Source organism: Erpetoichthys calabaricus, chromosome 12 (assembly GCF_900747795.2).
Source record: "Erpetoichthys calabaricus chromosome 12, fErpCal1.3, whole genome shotgun sequence".
Classification (NCBI taxonomy): Eukaryota; Metazoa; Chordata; class Cladistia; order Polypteriformes; family Polypteridae; genus Erpetoichthys; species Erpetoichthys calabaricus.
Genome location: NC_041405.2, coordinates 7,607,626 through 7,629,511, shown reverse-complemented (window position 1 = coordinate 7,629,511; position 21,886 = coordinate 7,607,626). Strand labels below are relative to the sequence as shown.

Sequence of the window (21,886 nt, the reverse complement as noted above, 5' to 3'; positions counted from 1 at the left end):
CAGCGTCCCTATGAACTTGTGGATTTGCTTCTGAGTATTTAGCCACAGCGTGTTTATGAACTTGTGGATTTTTCTGCGAGTATTTGGCGGCAGCTGCACGAAGTTGCTTCCGTCTAGCTGCATCAGAAAATCTACCACGACGTCTGATACGCCTCCTTTTTATTGTGCTCTCACAGCTTGGATTGCTGCTGTCATAATCGGCTTGAGCTGGATTTGTGTTGAACTGACATTCGGTATGTGTCCATCGATATAAGCATACAACTGGCTTCATCAATAACTTTGCATCGATCTTTTGAGAGTTGAAATATTCATAAACATCAAAAGTCCTCCTGATTTCTTTTGTATCTGTAATATTAATCATGTTTGTGATTTACTACCACAGATTCAAGCAAAAATGTACTATAATTTTTATAAAAAGTTACAGCTCACTAAAGAACTGTTGAACTATGGACTTTGAAGATGCCACAAATCTTTGTCAGGGCAGTCTGTCTTACACGTGTGATTTTACGGCACAGACGTCGCTCGATCTTACATTTCTTTCAATGTTTTGCTTCTTACTTAGTACAACGAAACTTAGAATATACATTATTCATGATTTCCAAACATATTTGTGGGTTTCCACATTAGGTGGGGTCCTATGCCCATAATCTCCAACAAATTATAAGGAATTACTGTACCAATTTTAAATTTATTACCCACATATGACAGCAACGCTCCATTTTCAGCAACCAATATTCCAGTGTCCTAATGGTAAACCCTCATAGCTCATCATTAATTAATTATGTATTAATGCTGATCGGTTATTACAGAAACCTCTGTAATTATGTTAGCACTGCCGAAACCTGCTATTTTGTTCAATAAATAAGTCAACTGTCTGACTTTGGGGGGCGAGGTGGCATTCCTAATGTTCAGGTGTGGGATCATGAAAATTTCTGACTAATTTCAAAATTTTGAACCCTAGCTAACAATTATTGCATTAGATATTAATACGGTGTTAGGAATATTAATCTCATGTCATCCTCAAACTAACGTAGCCCACATCATGATAACAGGGGTGGGAGATTAACTCATTAGGACCATTCGCACTGCTGTCCATTACTGGTCACGTTCACACACACTGGGCAGTTCAGACCTGACAGTATCATAACCTGCACATATTTGGTGATTTGGGAGGAAAGCCGAGGCAACGTAGAGAGAACGTGCAGACTCCACTGGGATAACATTCAAGTGCGGACAGAACTCGATTACAACACTGGACATGCAAAGCAGCAATCTAACCAGAGGTCGACACATCGAAATCGTAAAAGCAGCAACTAAAAGTAAACTTACTGTGGGGAAGCAACAACATGCAGAACATGATGACGATTTTAGAAAGCTGCCTCATAGCACTGCAACTCTTCATTTTAGACACGTCGCTGTCTTTCCTCTCAGGGCTTATTACAGTATATTCCAAAAATAATTTTCCAGTAAGAAAAATAAACAGACTCGCTACCAGATCCGGTAGAGTTAAAGAAGCAAGGAAGTCATTTAGAATCGTGATTGGCTGAGAGTGGTGTCGCTCCGCTGATGACAATGTACATATATATGTCGCAAATAAGTGTCGTCACATCGGACATAATGAGAAGGGTGTTGCCCAAGTAGATATTGCGAGTAGCATCCACTTGCAGAGCCACAGCACCATAAGTCACCGCAGTTGTTGACCCTTAGTTACAGAACTGGAAGTGACGTCACCGTCATTTCAGGACCGTCTTCGTAAAATTACTTTTGGAAGGTTTTGGCTGATCTCGGCAAAGCCCGGAATGTAACGTCGGGTCAAGGACACGTTCAAAAATTAAGTGATAAAAATGTGAAAGAAAAACAGTACATCAAACCAAAAAATACGCATCATTGTGAAGTTCAGAGGGTTTCTGTCATCACGTCTTGTCATACATCAAACTAACAATACGGATCGTTTCTGTGAAATACACTTTTACCATTTACGTTGTGTTCGGGTCTATGGGAACCATTTAACATGTCGAAAAAATTAAAATCATCAAGATCTGTGTTAATTGAAAATAGTTTTTCATTTACATTCATGGAACAAATTTACAATATAATTACAATGTTTACACCACGTTTAGTTTAGTTTAGTAAAATGTTAAGTAAAATGTTAATAATAAAAGTGATTACGTTTTTTTAAATGTACTATGCATGTGTGCAATATTGTTTTAAACCAATTTAGAATAAACATTTAAGCCAATCTAATATTTTTAAATGTATAATGAGGACGCGGCAGGACTCGGAGTCGCAACCTTAGAAAACGTTTATTCAACAAGCAGCAGGAAGTTCCCTACCCTCCAACATCCTGGGCATACCGCAAAGCCTCATGGGAATAGTAGTCCTATTACTACACCTCCTCCTTTTAGCTTTAATCGTCTTTTCCTTTTTCCCTTTCTCTTTCTTTCCCAACAACACATAATGTACACTTTTTTTTTTTTTTTCACACAGCAAAACATATGCAACCACTTAGATTTAGAACACTTGTGCGATGTTATTTTCTCTGATAGTTCACAAATCCATTCTGTCAGGCGCTTTCACCATTCGACCAGACTTAGTAATAGTTCCTGTGGGTCGAAGATGGCTTCTATTTCGCCTGAAAGTACCCCTATCTGTTTCTACCACATATGATCTGGGAGTACTGGCAGACCTGACAACTGCACCACTAGTTCCTTCTGTAGTGATCCAAACCTTCTGTCCAGGTGTGAATTGTGACAGAGGTCTGGACCTGTGTCTCCTGTTGTAATATTTTGCCTGCTGACGCCGTCCCTCTTCATCCTTCTTTCGAAAAGCAAGCAGGTCTGGCCACTGAGGATCCATTTTAGCTGTTGGTTGGGGTAGGGACGTACGCAGGTTTCTCCCCATTAGCAGTTGTGCTGGCGAGAACCCATGTTCCAGTGGAGTGGCTCTGTATGCCAGTAGTGCTTGGCTATGATCAGGATCCTTCTTCCACAAGTCCTTTATAGTCCGCACTGCACGTTCGGCCTCCCCGTTGGCTTGGGGATAACGTGGGCTGCTGGTGACATGTGTGAACTGATACTCCTCTGCAAACATTTTGAATAGCTCTGAGGAAAACTGTGGCCCGTTATCAGAAACAACAGTCTCTGCAGTTCCATGTCTTGCAAAGATCTCCTTGATAGCTTTAACGGTGACTTCAGCCGAAGTGCACTTAAGTTCAACTACCTCAATAAATCTTGAGAAAAAGTCTATTAAGAGAAGGTATTGTCTCTTGGACCATTCAAAAAGATCCATACCGACCTTTTGCCATGGGCGGTCTGGGACCTGAGTTGGTATCAGTGGTTCGCGAGACTGTACCCTGTGTTTTTGACATATCTCGCAGCTATCTACCATGCGACCAATCTCTGTGGAGATGCCTGGCCACCACACAGACTCTCGAGCTCTGGCTCTGCACTTGGAAATCCCCTGATGGCCTTCATGCAGACGCTCTAGATTCTAGAATGTTTGCTCTGAGGATATGTGGTATTACCAATCTGTCCTTTCATCAGAAGATCCTTTGCAAGATGAAAGTCCATTCTATGCTGCCAAAAGGGCTTAATGTCTGGGTCTAGCTGGCATTTCTCTGGCCATCCAGTGGAACAGTGCTCAATCACTTTTCTACACACATAATCTTCTTTTTGTGCCGTCTTTACAGTCTCCAGCTTCCTGTCTGAGGCTGGGAGACCGATCACCAGACTGTCAACAAAAACTTCCACCTCTTTTTCAAACTGCAGCTCACCTGCAGAGGGCGGAACAGGTAGCGGTGCTCTAGACAGGGCATCAGCTGTGATGAGGTTCTTTCCTGGCACATGAATGATGTTAAAGGTAAAGCGTAGCAGTCTTAAACGAAACCTCAAGACCCTCGGGGGAAGATCATCCAAGCCTCTAGTGCTGAGCAGAGGGACCAGAGGTTTATGGTCTGTCATTTAAGTGAAATGTAGACCCATTAAGTATGATGACAGTCTTTCACATGCCCATGTGACAGCTAACGCCTCCTTTTCAATTTGGGCGTAGCGCCTCTCTGTGTCTGTTAGTCCTCTTGAAATGTATGTAATGGGTCGCCATGAACCATCTTGCTGCTTTTGTGTAAGAACAGCTCCAATCCCATATGGCGATGCGTCCGCTGCCACTCTTGTGTCTGCCATGTTAGAGTACTGAGCAAGTACTTCTGGAGAGCTTAGTATCCCTTTCAGTCCTTGAAAAGCTGTTTCTTGGGGTTCTGCCCAACTCCATTCATTTCTCTCCTTTTGCAGATCCTTTAATGGCATTGTTATCGTGGCGAGCTGTGGCACAAACTTTGCAAGGTAGTTGGCCATACCCATGAGACGTCGCACATCTGCCACACATGTGGGTTGCGGCAGCTATTGTATCACCTTGACTTTGTTTGGGTCGGGCTCAATGCCGTTTGTGGAAACCTTGTGACCCACAAACATGATTTCAGTCTTGGCAAACTCACATTTTTCATTTAAAGTGAGTCCTTCTTTTTGAAACTTTTTGAGCACACGGTGAAGTCTTTGGTCATGTTCTTGTTTGTCCCTGCCATAGACAAGCACATCATCGGCATGGCAGATGACTCCCTCAAAGCCCTCGAGCATTTGAGACATCCTCCTCTGAAAATGCTCTGGCGCCGACGATATTCCAAATAGGAGGCGGTTGAAATGATATCTCCCAAAAGGAGTGATGAAAGTTGTGAGGGGCCTTGACTGTGGAGTAAGGGGGATTTGCCAAAATCCAGATCGAGTGTCCAGTTTTGTAAACACCCTAGCATCTTTCAACATCGCTAGTGTTTGGTCTACTGCTGGAAGGATATGACGTTCTCTTTTTACTACTGCGTTTCAAGGTGTGAGATCTACACATATCCTAGGTGGCTTCCCACCTGGTTTGGGGATGACTACCATGCCTGAACACCATGCTGTTAGCTCAGTAACCTTAGAAATAACTCCCATTCCTTCCATTCTGTGTAGCTCTGCACGCACTGCATCTCTGAGGGGGAGGTGTAGCTCCCTATTCTAGCTGAATGTGGTAAGACTCTTGTAGCTTGCCTAAACCCTGAAAAACCTCTGGATAAGCAGCTCTGAAATCTACATCAGGCTTCATAACTGTGTGTACTCTGTACACCAAGCCCAAAGCTTCACATGCTGGTCTGCTTAATAGTGGCTGAACTAGCCCTGAAACCAGGTAAATATCCTCTGATGTACTGCGGCCTTTTGCTATTATTTGTGCTTTATAGCAGCCCTTCACGTTAAGTGGGTATCCACCAGGCCCTAAAAGAGTCTTTTGGGGTTTCTGCAGTGCTCCATCTCGTTCTGGTATGTACCACTTCTCAGGAATGGACGTAACGTCTGCCCCAGTGTCTGACTTAAACTCAACATTTTCCCCATTCATTAGGACTTTTTCTACCCATGGTTTGGATCTCTCAGTCCCTACTTCTCCCAAAAACACAAAATCTTCGCTGTTATCTTGACATTCTACAACCTCACGTAAGACTGCAGCTTCACTACTGCGACAAACTACTGCAAAATGTCCCTTTTTATGACACTTACGACATTCAACGTCTCTAGCAGGACAGTCTTTCCATGAGTGTGTATTTTTACGCCCACAGCGGCCACACTCTTTAACACACAGCTTGTCTGGTCCTTGTCTTTTCTTTGTCTGTTGCCATGTTTGTGGCTTTGCTTTCTTCATGTTTGTCCGTATGGCGTCCATGTTGGAAGTTTTTTCCTCTTGTACACTGCTGAGCAATATTATTTGTTGTTTCCTCACAGTTTCGCTCTGTCTGACCTTAAGTATGGCTTTAGAAAGTGTTAAATCTGAGTCCAGTTGTAGCTGTTCTGACAACTTTTTGTCTTTAATGCCAACCACAATTCTATCTCTTATAAGTTCCTCCTTAAGCACTCCAAAACCACAGTTCTCTGACAACTTATGTACAGCTGTGATGAAGGACTCTGCACTCTCCCCTTCTTGTTGCCGTCTTGAGTTAAACTGTGCTCTTTCAAAAATAACATTGTGTTTTCCCACATAATGCTGTTCAAATGCTGATTTAACAGAGTCATATTTCTTTTTATCTGCATCAGACAGAGGTAAAACCGTCAAAACATCATCAGCTGCGTCTCCCATGGCATATAAGAGCGAATTCACCTGATATTCCTCCGTTTTTTCCTTGAGAGCTGTTGCAATTCAGAACCTTTCGAATCGTCTGATCCACTTCGGCCAGTCTGTGGGACAGGAAAAGTCGAACGGCTCTGGGGGAGTTATTTGCACAGTTGTCGCCATCCTGGTTGGTAAATGCCTGTTCTCCTCACGTTCAGGATCCAAACTTTCAGATGCGTCCTCCTGCTGCGCATCTCCCTCCGCCTGCATGTTTCTTGCAGCGACTCTCACTCACACCAGCTGACTCTTCCTGACACAGCCGTGCGCACAACCTCTCATCTGTCCTGCGACGTTAATAACAACATCTTCCGAACTTTTAAAACAGACTGGAGACTTACAGTTCGTAGCTTCTGACACCATGTATAATGAGGACGCGGGACTCGGAGTCGCAACCTTAGAAAACGTTTATTCAACAAGCAGCAGGAAGTTCCCTACCCTCCAACATCCTGGGCATACCGCAAAGCCTCATGGGAACAGTAGTCCTATTACTACATTAAACATGTATGTGAAGGAAACGGCAATAGATATTCTACACTGAATTATGCAATATATTAATTGCCTTTTATAGAACGGCTCTAGTTTTTGTCACTTATTTTTATAAACGATGGGCCATCAAAAGAAAAAAAATAAAAATACAAATAAGAACACAATTTATTTATATGGCACCCTTCCTATGCCCAAAATTCTGAAAGAACAACAGGACCTGTTACCTCCAGAACAGGATTCTGGAGTAACGTCTGTGTGACGCCTTTAGTGTCCGGGAGGAGGCCTCTTGTCATGAGGTCTTCATATTCGCAAGATGGAGATGTTTTTAGGTAGGTGGTTCTGGTTTCAACATCAACCTTTTGTCTTTCTTTAAATGTATTTGAAATGTACTTCACATAATGCACTCTGTGGCCATTTCGTGTTTAGCTTCAAGGGCAAACAAAACAGAGAAAATCACATTAAATAGTAATATTCATTCAATTTTAATTGATATAAAATTAAAGTGTTTCTCTTAATTTAACAATTGGAGTAAATATAATGCTCTTTGACTGTCTTAGTGTTTTCATGTCAGTTCTACTGGGCACAGCACAAGAACACTGCACAACAAAGTTTTTGCTTCTTGAACACTGTTGGTTGTTTCTTATAGATTTTTGGGTGCTGATCACGACTATTACATCACAATTTTCCCATCACATATCATTTCAGTTTTATCATGATTTTTTCTTATATTTGTAAGCAAACATTTTCTCTCCCGTAAGTGACTTATCAACAACGGTTTGTGCAGCCTGGACATGTCCAGGTTGGAAGCTGTTCTCTGGAAGTTGACATCCTGGGCAGGTCTGAACGAGCTTGACGCCATCTCAGCATGCTATAAAGGTGGCTTGCATACACCAATCCTGCTCATTTGGTTAATATAGATAGTCGGTGTGTATGTAGAGTGTCAGTATAGTAAAGTATAGTATCTGTAGCAATATAACAGTAAGTAAGTTTGATGCTATTGACGTTTTGGTGTCGGGCGATATGTCTCGTCAATGTCATAACAGCCGCGATACATTCTGGTATATCTGTGGTGAATATACACTTGCGCCTCAGAGATGTTGGATGACTGCTCTTGTGAAGAAAGCTTATCATCTGTATTTCAGCTGGTGATCAAGACAAGGACCGGGCGACATGTGGTGTCAGTCTGAGAGCCTGGCTCAGAGGCACTCGAAAGACGATGCCGTTTGCTGTTCCGGTGATATGGCGAGAACAGAAAGACCATGTGACGGACTGTTACTTCTGTTTGACTAATGTGTCTGGTTTCTCTGCCAAAAACAAGAAGTCAATTGAATATCCTAATCAGCCTTCAGCAATGAAACCCATGCCACATGACGACAGTCTTCCAATTCCGAAAAAGGATTGGACCTTAGACGAACCAGATGAAGAAACTGCAATGCAGAGTACTGACAGAAACATTGACCCGGATTGTTAACCATGCTCATCAGGCGATCCACATCTGATAACACAGTCCAAATTGAACAATTTGGTTTGAGATTTGGGTCTGTCAAAAGCAAAAGCCAAGCTGCTGGGTTTGAGACTGTAGGAATGGTGTTTGCTGTCACCAGGTACAAAAATTTCTGTGTTTCGAGGCATCATTATGTAACCAAATTTTTTGCACAAGTCAACAGTCTCCGTTTCTGTTGTGACATTGAAGGATTGTTCTCGGCCTTGGGTTGTGATCACAACCTGGAAGAGTGGTGTTTCTTCATTGATTCATCAATGTTAAGCCTGAAAGCTGTTCTGCTACACAATGGTAACGTTTATCCTACAGTACCTGATGGCTATGCAACACACATGAAAGAAACGTATGAGAATATGGAACTGTTGCTGAAGCACGTCCAGTATAGCAGGTACAACTGGAATATCTGTGGAGATCTTAAAGTCATTGCTCTGTTACTAGGACTGCAGCTCGGCTATACAAAGTACTGTTGTTTCATCCGTGAATGGGACAGCCGTGCCAAAGAGTCGCACTATTCTCGACAGAACTGGCCACTCCATAAAAAGTTAGTTCCAGGACAGAAAAATGTGGCACATGAATCGCTTGTCAACCCGGCAAAGATATTTTTGCCTCCTCTTCACATAAAACTGGGACTCATGAAGAATTTCTTGAAAGTCCTGAACAAGGAAGGCAAAGGTTTTCGTTATTTAAGACAGATGTTTCCAAGAATAACTGACGCCAAGATCAAAGAGGGCATTTTTGTTGGTCCCCAGATCAGACATGTTATGAGTGACAAGCGGTTTGAAGATCTGTTAGTTGGGCCGGAAAAAATTGCCTGGAATGCCTTCAAAGATGTTGTTGAAAATTTTCTGGGCAATTACAGAGCCCCAAACTCCATTCAGCTGGTAGACAAACTTCTCAAAGCATACAAGACAATGAAGTGCAACATGTCACTCAAGATTCATTTCCTCCACTTATACTTGGACTTCTTCCCCGCAAATCTCGGTGCTGTCAGTGACGAACACGGTGAGAGGTTTCACCAGGACATTGCTACGATGGAGAAACGATACCAGGGCAACTGGAACCTGTCAATGCTTGTTGACTACTTTTGGAAACTGCAATGTGATGCACCAAACATTGAATACAAACGAAAATCAGGAGCGAAACACTTTTAATTCTGTTGAATTTAATAGCTTATGCGAAACATAAACGTGAATGAATACGTTATTGTCAGTAAACATATAAATGTCTATTTCTCAGAGTTCCTACGTGATGCAGTAAAACCAAAATTATATTTGTGCATAACCAGTAAGGTACCTGTCAAAAACAGCAAAGATTTTTCAGGAAGCAAGACGTCTCAAAAAAAACTGTTGTGCAGTGGAAACAGTAAAACATCACAGGGCCGGTGGGCTGCATTTCAAATTGATGAACAGCAGACACATCTGTGGGAGGTGGGAGAACATCCATGTAGACCACGGGAGAACATGCAGACTGAACTGAAGAAAGTGGATCTGTGAGGCAGGAGTGCTGTCTGCTGTGCCACAATGCTGCCCGAGATCTTAGCACTTCTAATAAAATCTGATCACAGCTTTCCGACAACAAATGCAAAGAAACTGCACCAAGTGTTCATTTTGTAATAAGAGAAGTGTAAAACTGTTGTGGTTTAGAATAAAATGGAAAGAAATTCCTACTTTAATTTGACCCAGATGTCCATGTCATTAATAGAGAAGAGCGAGCCCGCAAGGCACCACAGGAAGTCCTCAGATTTGGGACTTCAAACTGCAGCACAGTTGTCCTGGGCTCAGTGCCAGTCTTTAAATGGGCTCACTGGGCTTCCTCTGGGCATTCTGACTTCCTCCTACATGTCAGAAATATGAAAATATTAAAAAATGTCCAACACCCTCAAAACTCTAAAAAATGGATTAAACGGGTTCAAATGTAAATAAATATGTGAATAAATCAATAGTAATGTAAGGCTCAAGAATTAAAAACATTTTTTTTAATGAAAAATTTAGATAAACTGTTTCCGTATGTGCTTGGAATTCCTGCTGGCTGTTACTTATGAGGAGTATGTTGAAAATAAATGATGTTATCCTATATGTAGTATTTTAAATATTAGTTAAACACTTACTACAGATATTACACTAATTAGTTTTTTGTGCAGTTTTCAAAGGTGTAAAAGGCACAGAAATAAACTTCGTCCAAGAAAGGTTTCATTTAAAATCACAAAGTTAGAAAATACAGTCTTCATAGCTGGGAATATTTAAAGGAGATGTTGTCCATCACTCCTAACGTTCATGTTTTTAGATCACTCTTGTATTCTGCTGGCAGCACACACTCCTTGAAATATATAATATATATATATATATATATATATATATATATACATACTGTGTGTACACTATATATATATATATATATATATATATATATATATATATATATATATATATATATATATATATATATATATAATATATTTTATCTTGTGCCCTATTGCCAGCCCTAAATACACACACTCACCCCTAACAACAAACATCAAACAAAAGAAACACCAGTTAATTATTAGAGAACGTTACCACACAGCTTGACTTTAAATGCAGATATAACTTGCTAAGGCAATTGGCCATCAAGGCACAAAAATGAACATAAGAAGCTTACCTGGCAGTTTTTACACAACAATTCCAGTGTTTTGTGGAAACCAAAAAGACGGTGCAAAGAAATCTATTCCAAATAAAATGTTTGAGAAAAAGTGCATTAGATAAAAGCAATGTGCTTCTTTTTCAGTTTTCTTCCTTACCCTGCTGGTCTTCTGTCTTTTCCTTTGCTCAGTTCCTGTCTGCTTGAGTTCAGACAATTCCAGCTTTCTTTTGCTAACTGAACTTGTTAAACAGCTGTCTTTTAATTTTCTTCTTCGCTGCTACAGGATGCCATGTTGCCATTAGAGAGTCACGTGGGCTCATTTCCCTTTCAGTTGAACAGATTGTCATTATTCCAGATGTGTCCCACCCTTTCATCTGATTTTGTTTACAGTTCCCCACATTAAGTTTCCATTTGTCCTCCACACATCCAAGATTTCAAATACAATATTGTGTGGTATGTTCATGTCTTGGAAGTCATTACGGCACTGTGGCTCTCCCTGTGTCTTGTAGAAGGCTACAGCCCGGACACAGACAGGCAGACACGTTTCAATTCATCACCGCTCGTTTATTAACACTATTATATACAACGTCCTTAATGTGCACCTCACCAAACACCCCCACAGTCTCTCACAAGTCCTGGCTTCTCTCCAAGCCGCCTCTTCACTGCACACACAATATTCAGGGCCTCTCCTTGCCGCCTCCTCTGACCTCGTCCACCTCCTCACCCGACTCCAGCCTTGATTGCAGGGCGGTGGTTCCTTAAATAGGCAGCTGATTGAGGGCCGCACCCGGCCACCTGCCACATGACTCCCCCGCTAGCTGAGACCTCCTGGGACCAGCGAACCATTCCGGGAGGACGGGAACCCCTCGGCGGCAAGCCGACACACTGTAGCCTAGGGCCCGATCCTGTCAACACAAAAGAAAAACAAGGGCGGAGGCTTTGCCCTGACGCAGCCCCTCGGCTCGTCCTCAGCTGGGCCAATGCTCTCGGCCCCGATCGGCGCCCCGATGCTCCCTTTCTCGGCTTCCCAGCCCGAGCAGTCCGTGCTCCCCGCCATGGAATCACCAGTGGGATCACGCTCTGTTTCCACATCTCCAGCTGCGGGATTCTCCTCTGCCTCCGCAGAGGACGGCCCTTTGTGGGACACGCGCACCCAGCAGCATGTCCTCGCTTATCAGAGGGACTGGCTTCCCCAAGCCGCTTCCTCCGTTTACTTTGTGACGCCACAGCGGTTCGGATCTGCCCATTGTAAGAGGGCAGACCCAGCCTCGCTGGCGTCCGGAGCTTAACGGGGTCGGTCTCCCTTACCTTCCCCGCTGTGCCTCTCCGTCCAGGAGCTCCTGCAGTGCGCCGATCCTCTTCTGCCTGCGGCTCTCGATCCGACGCCACTGCCATCCCTCCTGAGTCCAGCGTCTCCGCCCGGAGGGCACATCGCTTGGCCGGCGGCGACAGCACAAGGCACAGCTGTTTTTGCAGCTCCTGCAATATCACCGCCAAAGAGAGAGAAGCAGCCGGCGGTGGGCTTACCTTGCGAGTAGTTCCACTCACCGACTGCTCTCTGTGGGCACTTCCCTGTGGCCCACTCGGGTTTCTGTAAAGCACGGGACGGACATTCCCTGCTCTCGCCTCCGACCACTCACTGGCGAGAGAACAGGACACGCTGTCGAATCCCGTGCCTGTAACGAGGAGGGACTTCCTGGCGGCCATTTCGCTCTCCTCTCTCTCAGGAGAGCGTCTCTCCGGGCAGCTCCACTGCTGCTGCGGCTTCCCCAGCTGCAGCAGCTCATTCCCGGCAGCGCCTTTTGTTGCTGCTGCATCTGTGAGCCGCCCCTGAAACACAAAGTCCGACACCGGACCGCTAACGGTCCGAAACACTGTATTCCCCTGCGGGGTTCGGTGCACGCTGCCCCTGCGGCACGTGGGTGAGCTCGCCTGCTGTGCCGGGCCTTCCACAGACAATTTGTTGAATGCAGGTCCGCACCTTGTGCCAGGTGCAGCCTCCTGCCGACTACGCCACTCTAGAAGGCTACAGCCCGGACACAGACAGGCAGACACGTTGCAATTCATCACCGCTCGTTTATTAACACTATTATATACAACGTCCTTAATGTGCACCTCACCAAACACCCCCACAGTCTCTCACAAGTCCTGGCTTCTCTCCAAGCCGTCTCTTCACTGCACACACAATATTCAGGGCCTCTCCTTGCCGCCTCCTCTGACCTCGTCCACCTCCTCACCCGACTCCAGCCTTGATTGCAGGGCGGCGGCTCCTTAAATAGGCAGCTGATTGAGGGCCGCACCCGGCCACCTGCCACAGTCTATATGTGTCTTCCTCTTAAGTCATGCAAACCCCCCCTACAGTGGCAGACCTTTATGTTTGGGACCCTGAAGCTTGGACTGTTATGGGCCCCTTTGCTACTGTTTTCTTCATCAGTGGGGTTGTTCCAATTTACAAATGGAGTTGTATATTTACTCTGCTTCTCTTTATCTAATATTACATTTTGTCTAAAGATCTGAAACCATTTACTGTGACAAATACTCAGAAACAGCGGGTATCAGGAAGGGGGTAAATACCTTTTCACAGCATTGTGTCTGATTTCTAATTTGATCAGAATTATAGAGCAAGCCTGACGGCACGTTCAGTGCGCTGAGTGTTTATACACTTATACACAAAAATTTGTTAATAAACAACTCATCAACTTCTCACATCCACTTCAGATCTTCAGCTGTAGTCTGCACTAACTGTTCGTTACAATACTAGCACAAAACCACATTAAACTAGAGCAAAATATGTGAAAATATGCGAGCTATTACTGCTCGTGATGGTCAGTTCTGCCACTGGCCAGTCTCAGCAGCCCAGCCAGTAGTGTAGCCTGCCAGGCTGCTGCAGTCTAACACTTCAGTTGCAACGTCGCGGCTCAATAACTTTGGTCAAGGCACATGAGGGGGGCTCAGTGTCATGCAGCTGCAACTATACTAGCAGATGATGTTTATGGTACCGTAATGCCATGGGAAAACGCGCTTTTGTCAGAAGGCGGAAAGTAAGAAAAGTCAATAAGTAATGCCGAAGATGCAGAATGATTCAATCACAAATGATAGTAATCATTTTGTACAAGTTTAGTGCTAACTAGGATCTGTCATGCGGGCCGCGTGTTTGACATGCCTGGACTATAGGTCTCGTCTCATATAACGACACACTTCTTGAAATCTTCCCCTACCTGAATTCATTTCTCTGAGACTCTCCTTGGTAAGTCAGATGCTTTGACTGTCAATTTCGGGAGTCAAGATTCCAGGCACTCGTTATCCCCTGACCTTGCTTGTGTGTTTATCTTCATGGGTTCATTTGATTTTAAATGACTTTGCCTATTGCAGAGCGCCCTTCAGTGACAGTGACATCCCAAGTGCTGGGGCAGAACAAGGAGCAACTGTTGACCTGCCGCCTGGATGGACACTGCCTGGATGACATTGTGGTATCCTGGAGGAAAAATGGAAAGGCTTTAAATAAATCCGAGCTGAAGGGTGACGGCACGTATGTAACCACAGAGTCGATTTTACTGACCTCCTTCAAGGAGAAAGATAATTTCGCCTGCTTATTGGAACAGGAAGGATTTATAGACCCCCTTACCAAAATCATTCCCATCGAGATGGAAGGTAAGCAACCAGTTTCTTAGTCATTTTTGAATCCATTCAGAAGATAAATGAGAAAATAAAAAAATTAAAATATCTTTCCATTTTTAGACAATATTTGTATACGGCTATCAGCATTCTGTGAATGTGCCCAATAGAAAGGTGTAAATTAGAGTTAACAAAAACGATAAGACATTTAAGAAAGAAAATCATTTCTGCTGCAAGTTTGAATGGGTAACATAAATCAGCACTGGTGAACATTTCATTTCATGTCATCTTCAAGCTCGTCGATTACGTTTTCTTGCTTCGCGGTACCCGATTCTTTACAGAGTCACCAGTCCCCTCTGATCGTTGATCGTATATCATTTCCTTGTGGAGCTCGATGCTTTGCAGGATATCCCAATCCCCAGATCATCAATCGTGTGTCTAAGCTTCACAGGGGACACATTTAGAAGTTGATTGTGATTTACAAAAGTAAATTTCATATTTGTGTGCACGCCAGGTTTTCTAAGTCTGATTTTCTTTTTTGTCATGCGCATGATTTCATACTCGAATCGAAGTAAAGATCTTTAAAGAGAATCCCTTGTGTGGAACTTTACAAATGTAATGTCATATCAGGGCTCAAAGTTTTGAATTATAAAACAAGGATATTTCACCTGTACTCCAACTACTTTAATGAGATTTGTATTTTAACTTTTTGTTAAACATATTTCAACATTAATATGGCTGATCTAATACCGTGTTTCACCGAAAATAAGACCTACTCCGAAAATAAGCCCTAGCATGATTTTCAGGCCGCACTGTAATATAAGTCCTACCCTAAAAATAAGCCCTAGTCAAGATCATCAGCTGAAAAGTAAGGCGCCTAAGGCCTGGTTTATACTTCATGTGATGCGACACGTGTGACCGAAACATCCAGTAAATTCCAAGGACACCTTGCCACAATATCTCTGAACAGGAAGTTTAATGATTACATCCATCAGTTCGGGGATGCACCCATTCCAGAAGCATCGGCGCAAGACAGAAACAAAATCCCTGGACGAGGCATCAGCTCAACGCAAGGTGAACACAAGCACACACATACACTGGCGTCATTGTAGCTTCACCAAATCCCCAAACCTTCATGTCTTTGGATGGAAAACTGAGCCCACTATGGAAACCCACCAGGAAAAACATGCAAACTCCAGGCAGGGATCACAAGGGACTTGACTCCCCTGTGAGACAGCAGCGCTACCGCTCTGCCACCGTGCTACCCCATATGTGTAACTATTAACAGTATTCATTATTTAAACAAAGTTAACGATTTATCTGTAAATGTAACATACATATTTTAATGCATTTCATCATGAAAGTGATATCAAGTATAAATCTAAAGAGTCCTAATGTGCAGAGAGCTGGAATATCATAAATGTAAAGTGTTCTGTGTGGCGATCTATTGCTGCTTGCCGCTGCTGTCAGGTCAGGAGGAAACATGATGGGGCGGAGTGGTGGCTCTGAGGCTAAGGATCTGCGCTGGTATCCTGAAGGTTGCCGATTCGAATCCCCGTCACTGCCAAAAGAGATCCTACTCTGCTGGGCCCTTGAGCAAGACCCTTAACCTTCAATTGCTCCAGGGGTGCTGTACAATGGCTGACCCTGTGCTCTGACCCCAAGGGGTATGCGAAAACTAACAAATTCCTAACGCAAGAAATTGTATAAGGTGAAATAAAGAACAAAAACAACAACAAAAAAAAAAGAACAAAACCCCAGAAGCGCATTGAGATTAACAACTGGGATGACGTTTACGACGGTCTACTTTAATGACAAAGTAAACTACAGGATTAAAGTGGACATTTCGAGTTTAAAGCTGAAATTTCCACTTTAATCACAAAATAGACATTTTCATTATGTCCTTATTTTTTTTCTCTGTGGCTCAAATACGCCATTCTGATGGTATTATGAAGATGAAAAAACAAAAAAAACAAGATGGCACAAAAGATGGTATGTGAGACATTTAAAATACAGTAATCCCTCATCTATCGCGGGGGTTACGTTCCAGAGCCCCCCACGATAGGTGAAAATCCGCGAAGTAGCGACCTATATTTATTTTATTATTTATACATATTTTAAGGCTTTATAAACCCTTCCCATACTCTTATAAACCTTTCTCACTCTCTTGTTAACCTTTCCCACACTCTTATAAACACTTCCTATGCTCTTAAACACTTTCTACATTCTTAAACACCGCAGACCAACACTGCACACTGCACGCAGCGATCAGACGTCAATGTGTCTGCACTCACTTTGTGAAGGGGGGCAGCTGAACTCTCAGCAGAGCAGAAATGGACTTTGTGCTGCTTCTGCCAAAATGCCTGCTTGTCGCTCTGCGCATTCGGAAGGAGGAGGAGGAATGGGTGTGTGTGAGGGCTGAACGCATGTTCGCTCAACCCTTCCCCCACCCCCCCCCCCCGGAGGCGTACGCTCCTGCCACTTCGCATTGTCAAGGGGGTGGGGAGCAGAATGAACGCTAAGGAGAAGTGGACTTTGTGCTTTCTTTGTGCTGCTTGTCGCTCTGCGTGTCAATAATTTAAAAGCCTGTACATCACCAATTTTCCTGTCTCACTGTCTTGTCTTGCGTGAAGTTAAAATGTTTTATAATAGTGAGATGTTACTCATATCCTTAGCCAGACATCCACATATCATATGTGTTAACAAAGTGTGTTTTATAAGTTTACATGTGTTTGAAGCATGTGGGATTGGTATTTTAAGGCTTAAACTATAAAAATGTTTATTTATATGGTCTTTCTATATCGCGGATTTTCTCCTGTTGCTCACTTGTATTTAAAAACCCGCGAAGTCGTGAATCCGCGAAAAGTGAACCGCAAAGTAGCGAGGGAATACTGTATATCGTGTCGTTACTTTGGGGAATATGCGACGCTTGAATATAAAAGCAACATGAATATATTTGTATGTCACCATTTTGCTTCACCACATCGAACCATTCATCAAACATCGAAGCATGCATATCGATCTGCAGAGCAGCTGGAGTAGCAAGAAATTCAGGCTGGAATTCAGGGTTTGAATGTGGAGAGTTATGGCGATATTCCAGAAGAAGATAACATGACTGTATTTGGATAAGCGTATATTGTTGAACCTGAATAAATATAAGACATTCCCTGAAAATAAGTCCTAGTGCATCTTTTAGAGCAAAAATTAATATAAGACCTGGTCTTATTTTCGGGGAACACGGTAATACAATATATCATTTAAAACATTACAGAAACGTCAGCGCACACCAATCTAAATGACTACACTCACTTTGTGTGTTTTGCTGGTCTCATTTATCCTTATCCTGATATCCGTCACATGTGCAGTAGAGTCTTGCCAACTCATTTCCTTGACCACCCAGTTTCTACCACTGTACTAAAATGATAGTGAAGCCTATCCATGGTGTAATTTCTTGAGTCTCTTGAATGCATCATCTGGTTTCTGGTAAGACCACCGTTAATCTGTTTCCTTTTCTGATTATTACCAGGAGGCAACTCCAAGAGCACCATTACAGCTTTGTCCATTGTTGTAGGAGTCCTGCTGATTTTGGTCCTGGCTTTGCTGTGTGTTGTCCTTCTACTTTTAAAGAGAAGTAAGCATTATTAATTTGCTGTGTGTGAGGTAGGATTGTTTCTGTTTTGTTTCCACTCTGGTGATGTCTTGTCCTTCTGACTATAACATTTTCCCAAGTTTCCAAAAAAAAAAGGATTTGAAAGTTTAATTAAATGCAGATCCCCAATCAGTGGTCAGATAAACAATTCTATTGTGCTTTAAACAAACCATAATACTGATTAGCCCCAGCTGATGTTGTGACACTTCAGGTCCTTTCATGCAGGAGAAAACAGAAAACCCTGCCATGAAACAGGAAAGTGTGTGAAAAACACAACACCCTGTGTGTTCTGCATCATCGTATCTGAAAATTTACCCAACTGAAAAAACAATCCGTTGGCAGACATTTATCAGGTGTTGTGACCTGAAGAGAGAGCAGGCGGGCTGGGAATGAAGAGCCTTAACGGGCCGACCCACGCGGAAGTCAGTGAATGTTAGTGGAGGTCAAATACTGAAAGTGAAAACAATAATCCGAGAGTGTAATAACAAAACACGCCTGGACAAACTGGTGAGGAAGGCAGGCTCTATTGTAGGCACGGAGCTGGACAGTTTGACATCTGTGGCAGAGCGATGGGCACTGAGCAGACTCCTGTCAATAATGGAGAATCCACTGCATCCACTAAACAGGATCATCTCCAGACAGAGGAGCAGCTTCAGCGACAAACTGCTGTCACCGTCCTGCTCACTGACAGACTGAGGAGATCGTTCCTCCCCCACACTATGCGACTCTTCAATTCCCCCCGGGGGGGTAAACGTTACAATTATACAAAGTTATTGTCTGTTATACCTGCATTGTTATCGGCATTGTTATCACTCTTTAATTTAATATTGTTCTTTATCTGTATGCTGCTAATGGAGTATGTGAGTTTCCACTTCGGATTAATAAAGTATCTATCTAATCTAATCTAATCTATTCTACATGTTCTGCTCTATAACCTAACATCCTATTAGCCATCTTAATGACTGCCTTGATGTTGATAGTGATGAGTCCTCTATGACTCCCAGGTCCTTCTCATAAGGAGTCCTTTCCAGTTTCAGACCTAATATTGTGTATTCAAATCTAACATGTCTACTTCCTACTTGTAATTCTTTACTTTACTTACATTTGGTTTGACTATAAAAAGGCCTTTGTTTGAACCTACATATTAAAATACAGGGGTTTTAAATCTCCATCAGTCAGTAGCTATTAAGAAATTAGTAATTAAGCTGCAACACCTCATCCACTGACTACCATCATCTCCACTTGTTGGAGTGCAGTCATTTAATTCAGATATTGTGTCATTCCTCTTTTCATTCATTGCATTTGTAATCAGCACATCTGCTTCAGCCTTCTTCTCATCACCATCACATTGAGGTGAGGAATTAAGCAGAAAAATGTTTCTAATCCCAGATATTGTGGGATTTTTTAATTTCAGAAATTCCATTTAGGAAAACAGACCTGGTCTATCAGGATCAGCACTTCTCTGTTATCTAAATCATTTTATTTTCCACTAAAGGAGGGGAGTCTGATACTCCCTCGATAATTCACAGTTATGTTTATGTCTATTTATTTTATTAATGTATTTAACGGTAAAAATGTTTTATTATTATTAGTATCAATCCCTTGTAGCCGGTTAATTCTCATATATTATGTATTTTATATAAATTATTATATATATATATATATACCTGTGCTTCACTGTAATTTACTTGTTTGATTGTTTTTCTCAGCTTGCATTTCTTGTCACTTATAAGCTGTATGTTATCGTTATGTTCATGTATGTGATATACGCCATGTTGTATTGGTCACTTATGTCGAATGCTGTCTTTAAACTGATTTCCAGGTCTGATTCCCATGTACTTTGCTGAATAAAATGATTCCTGCGGGTGTGAAGTGAACTATGTCGTGTCTTCAAGAGCTTTATAATCAAAGATGTACTACCTGTTATTGCTGGTTCGTGTGAGCTACAACTTTTTGATTAAATAAAAGCTCTTAACAAACTTGACTTACATAATACTACATTTTAATAATCTAATATGAGGGTCACATTCCTGGAAAAAGCGATCTAAGCGGACGGCTGGGTGAAAATGATTCTCACGTACCTTGCAAATTAGGAAGAGGCCACTGATCTACCGAGAAGGGTATTGCTGCAGACCGGAGACATTATGGGTGGATCTCGAGGCGGGGTAACTGTCAATCAAATTCAACTTCAGCAAATCATATTGTGCTAATTCAGAACTTCAACAAATGAGATTGTTGTTACGGTATGACAATCAAAAACTCACCTGTCCAATTATCAACATTTGAAGTTGTCTATCAAGTGTAACTTTAACCAATCATTTCACAGTTTGTGATCCCTACCTCTTTGAGGTTCCGCCTTATAGAGTTTCCTCTTAAATAACCTGCCATTGTACCAAGAGATGAAACTCCATTACACAAAAGGAGACAAAAAAGAAGCTGCAGTGACGAAACTCCATTAGACAAAAGAAGAAGAAGTGACGAAACTCATTGCCCGTTATTTTTGGCAGTGGAAGTAAGTGAAAACGTTTGAAAGTTGCATTTGCACAGTTTTGTTCGTATTTTTAATAACTTTGTCTTGCATGGTTATGTTTGTACCGTGAACCTTTACATTTGCATTAATAATCATTTTTGCTGTAGTAATTGATGCATATTTGGTGCTTGAAGTGGACCGGCACTTAGCGATAACAGCAACTCTTCAAATTCCACAAGGCAAGTTTCACAAGAACAACTCGACTGTGCATGGAAGACGATAAAAACTTTTACAATCATCTTAGAAACGCTTGGTTAGTCATTCTGTGGTGAAGCAGGCCTTTGACAAAGTTCACATTGACTACAGTGGTGCACCATATTACCTTTTTTTCTCTTCAGTTTAGTTCCTTATGTTGGAGTAATGTGTCTAAATTGTAATACCAAGTAATCTGCTGTGTTTTTGTACCGTCAATTTTAATAACATTTCATGGTAGTTTTGTGCAGATGATGGCTGCTGTTTCTAAACTGTTAAAGACTTACCTGCAATGGGCAGTGCAGCACTAAATTGTATGTGAGTCAGACTGACAGTCGTGATGTTCACAGAGGTTTTTCAATTTAATTACAAGTGACATTTGTATTTTTTCCTTTCAGCCAGCTTGCTACAAGAATATCTTCTAGAAATTTGATGTTAATGAAAAATAAAGTCAATTGCAAAAATCTAACACTTACTTCAGATATTGTTCTGAGCCCAGCACCATGAATTTTATTTAGATTGTGGTAAAATCCTTAAGGCATGAAAGCAATTCAGATATGGCATCATTTTCCAATTGAAACAAACCACTTAGACCAATTTTTATTCTTTCATTTTTTAATTAGAAGAATGAATAGTGAACTGACAGATCATTGTGATAGGGCAATGGTCATTTTAATTGTCCAAATTATGATGAAACTTTGAAAGAAAAGAAATTAAAGTTTGCAAACAAGAAGAACTTTCGGGCCATTAAACTCATTTGGTTAGCTAATAGCTGAACTGTCCCAGGATTTCACTCGGGTATTTCTTAAAATGCACCTTGAATGCACAGCCCAGTAATGGCGAACTAACAGAATGATATTAAGTTCAAATTCTGAACATTAATGAACATTAAAACGTTCTGTGATGTACAACACACACTTAGCACAATGTGGAGTTTGTGACCATCAATGACAGAATATTCTTAGTGAACTCTGACCCAGGACATTAAAGAGTTTAAATACAAAAGAAAAATGACCAAGAAAATAGTTCTTTCAAAATTTATTCAAAAATATATGATTATGTCAAAACAAAAATATTGGCCATGTATTTACATAAAGCTTTCTGAAAAAAA

General features: G+C 42.0%; 2 protein-coding genes across 2 annotated transcripts in view; both read right to left on the bottom strand.

Moving 5' to 3' along the window:
• Window positions 1-1,511, bottom strand: part of LOC114662259 (tapasin-related protein-like) — a 129,209-nt gene extending 127,698 nt beyond the window's left edge. Inside the window, exon 1 of the mRNA XM_051934714.1 lies at window positions 1,330-1,511. Within this exon, the coding sequence (XP_051790674.1) occupies window positions 1,330-1,402 (73 nt within the window). The 5' untranslated portion in view covers window positions 1,403-1,511. The remainder of the gene's footprint in view (window positions 1-1,329) is intronic.
• The window catches only part of LOC114661801 (tapasin-related protein-like), a 259,850-nt gene that overhangs the window by 198,437 nt on the left and 39,527 nt on the right, over window positions 1-21,886 (bottom strand). The window lies entirely within an intron of this gene.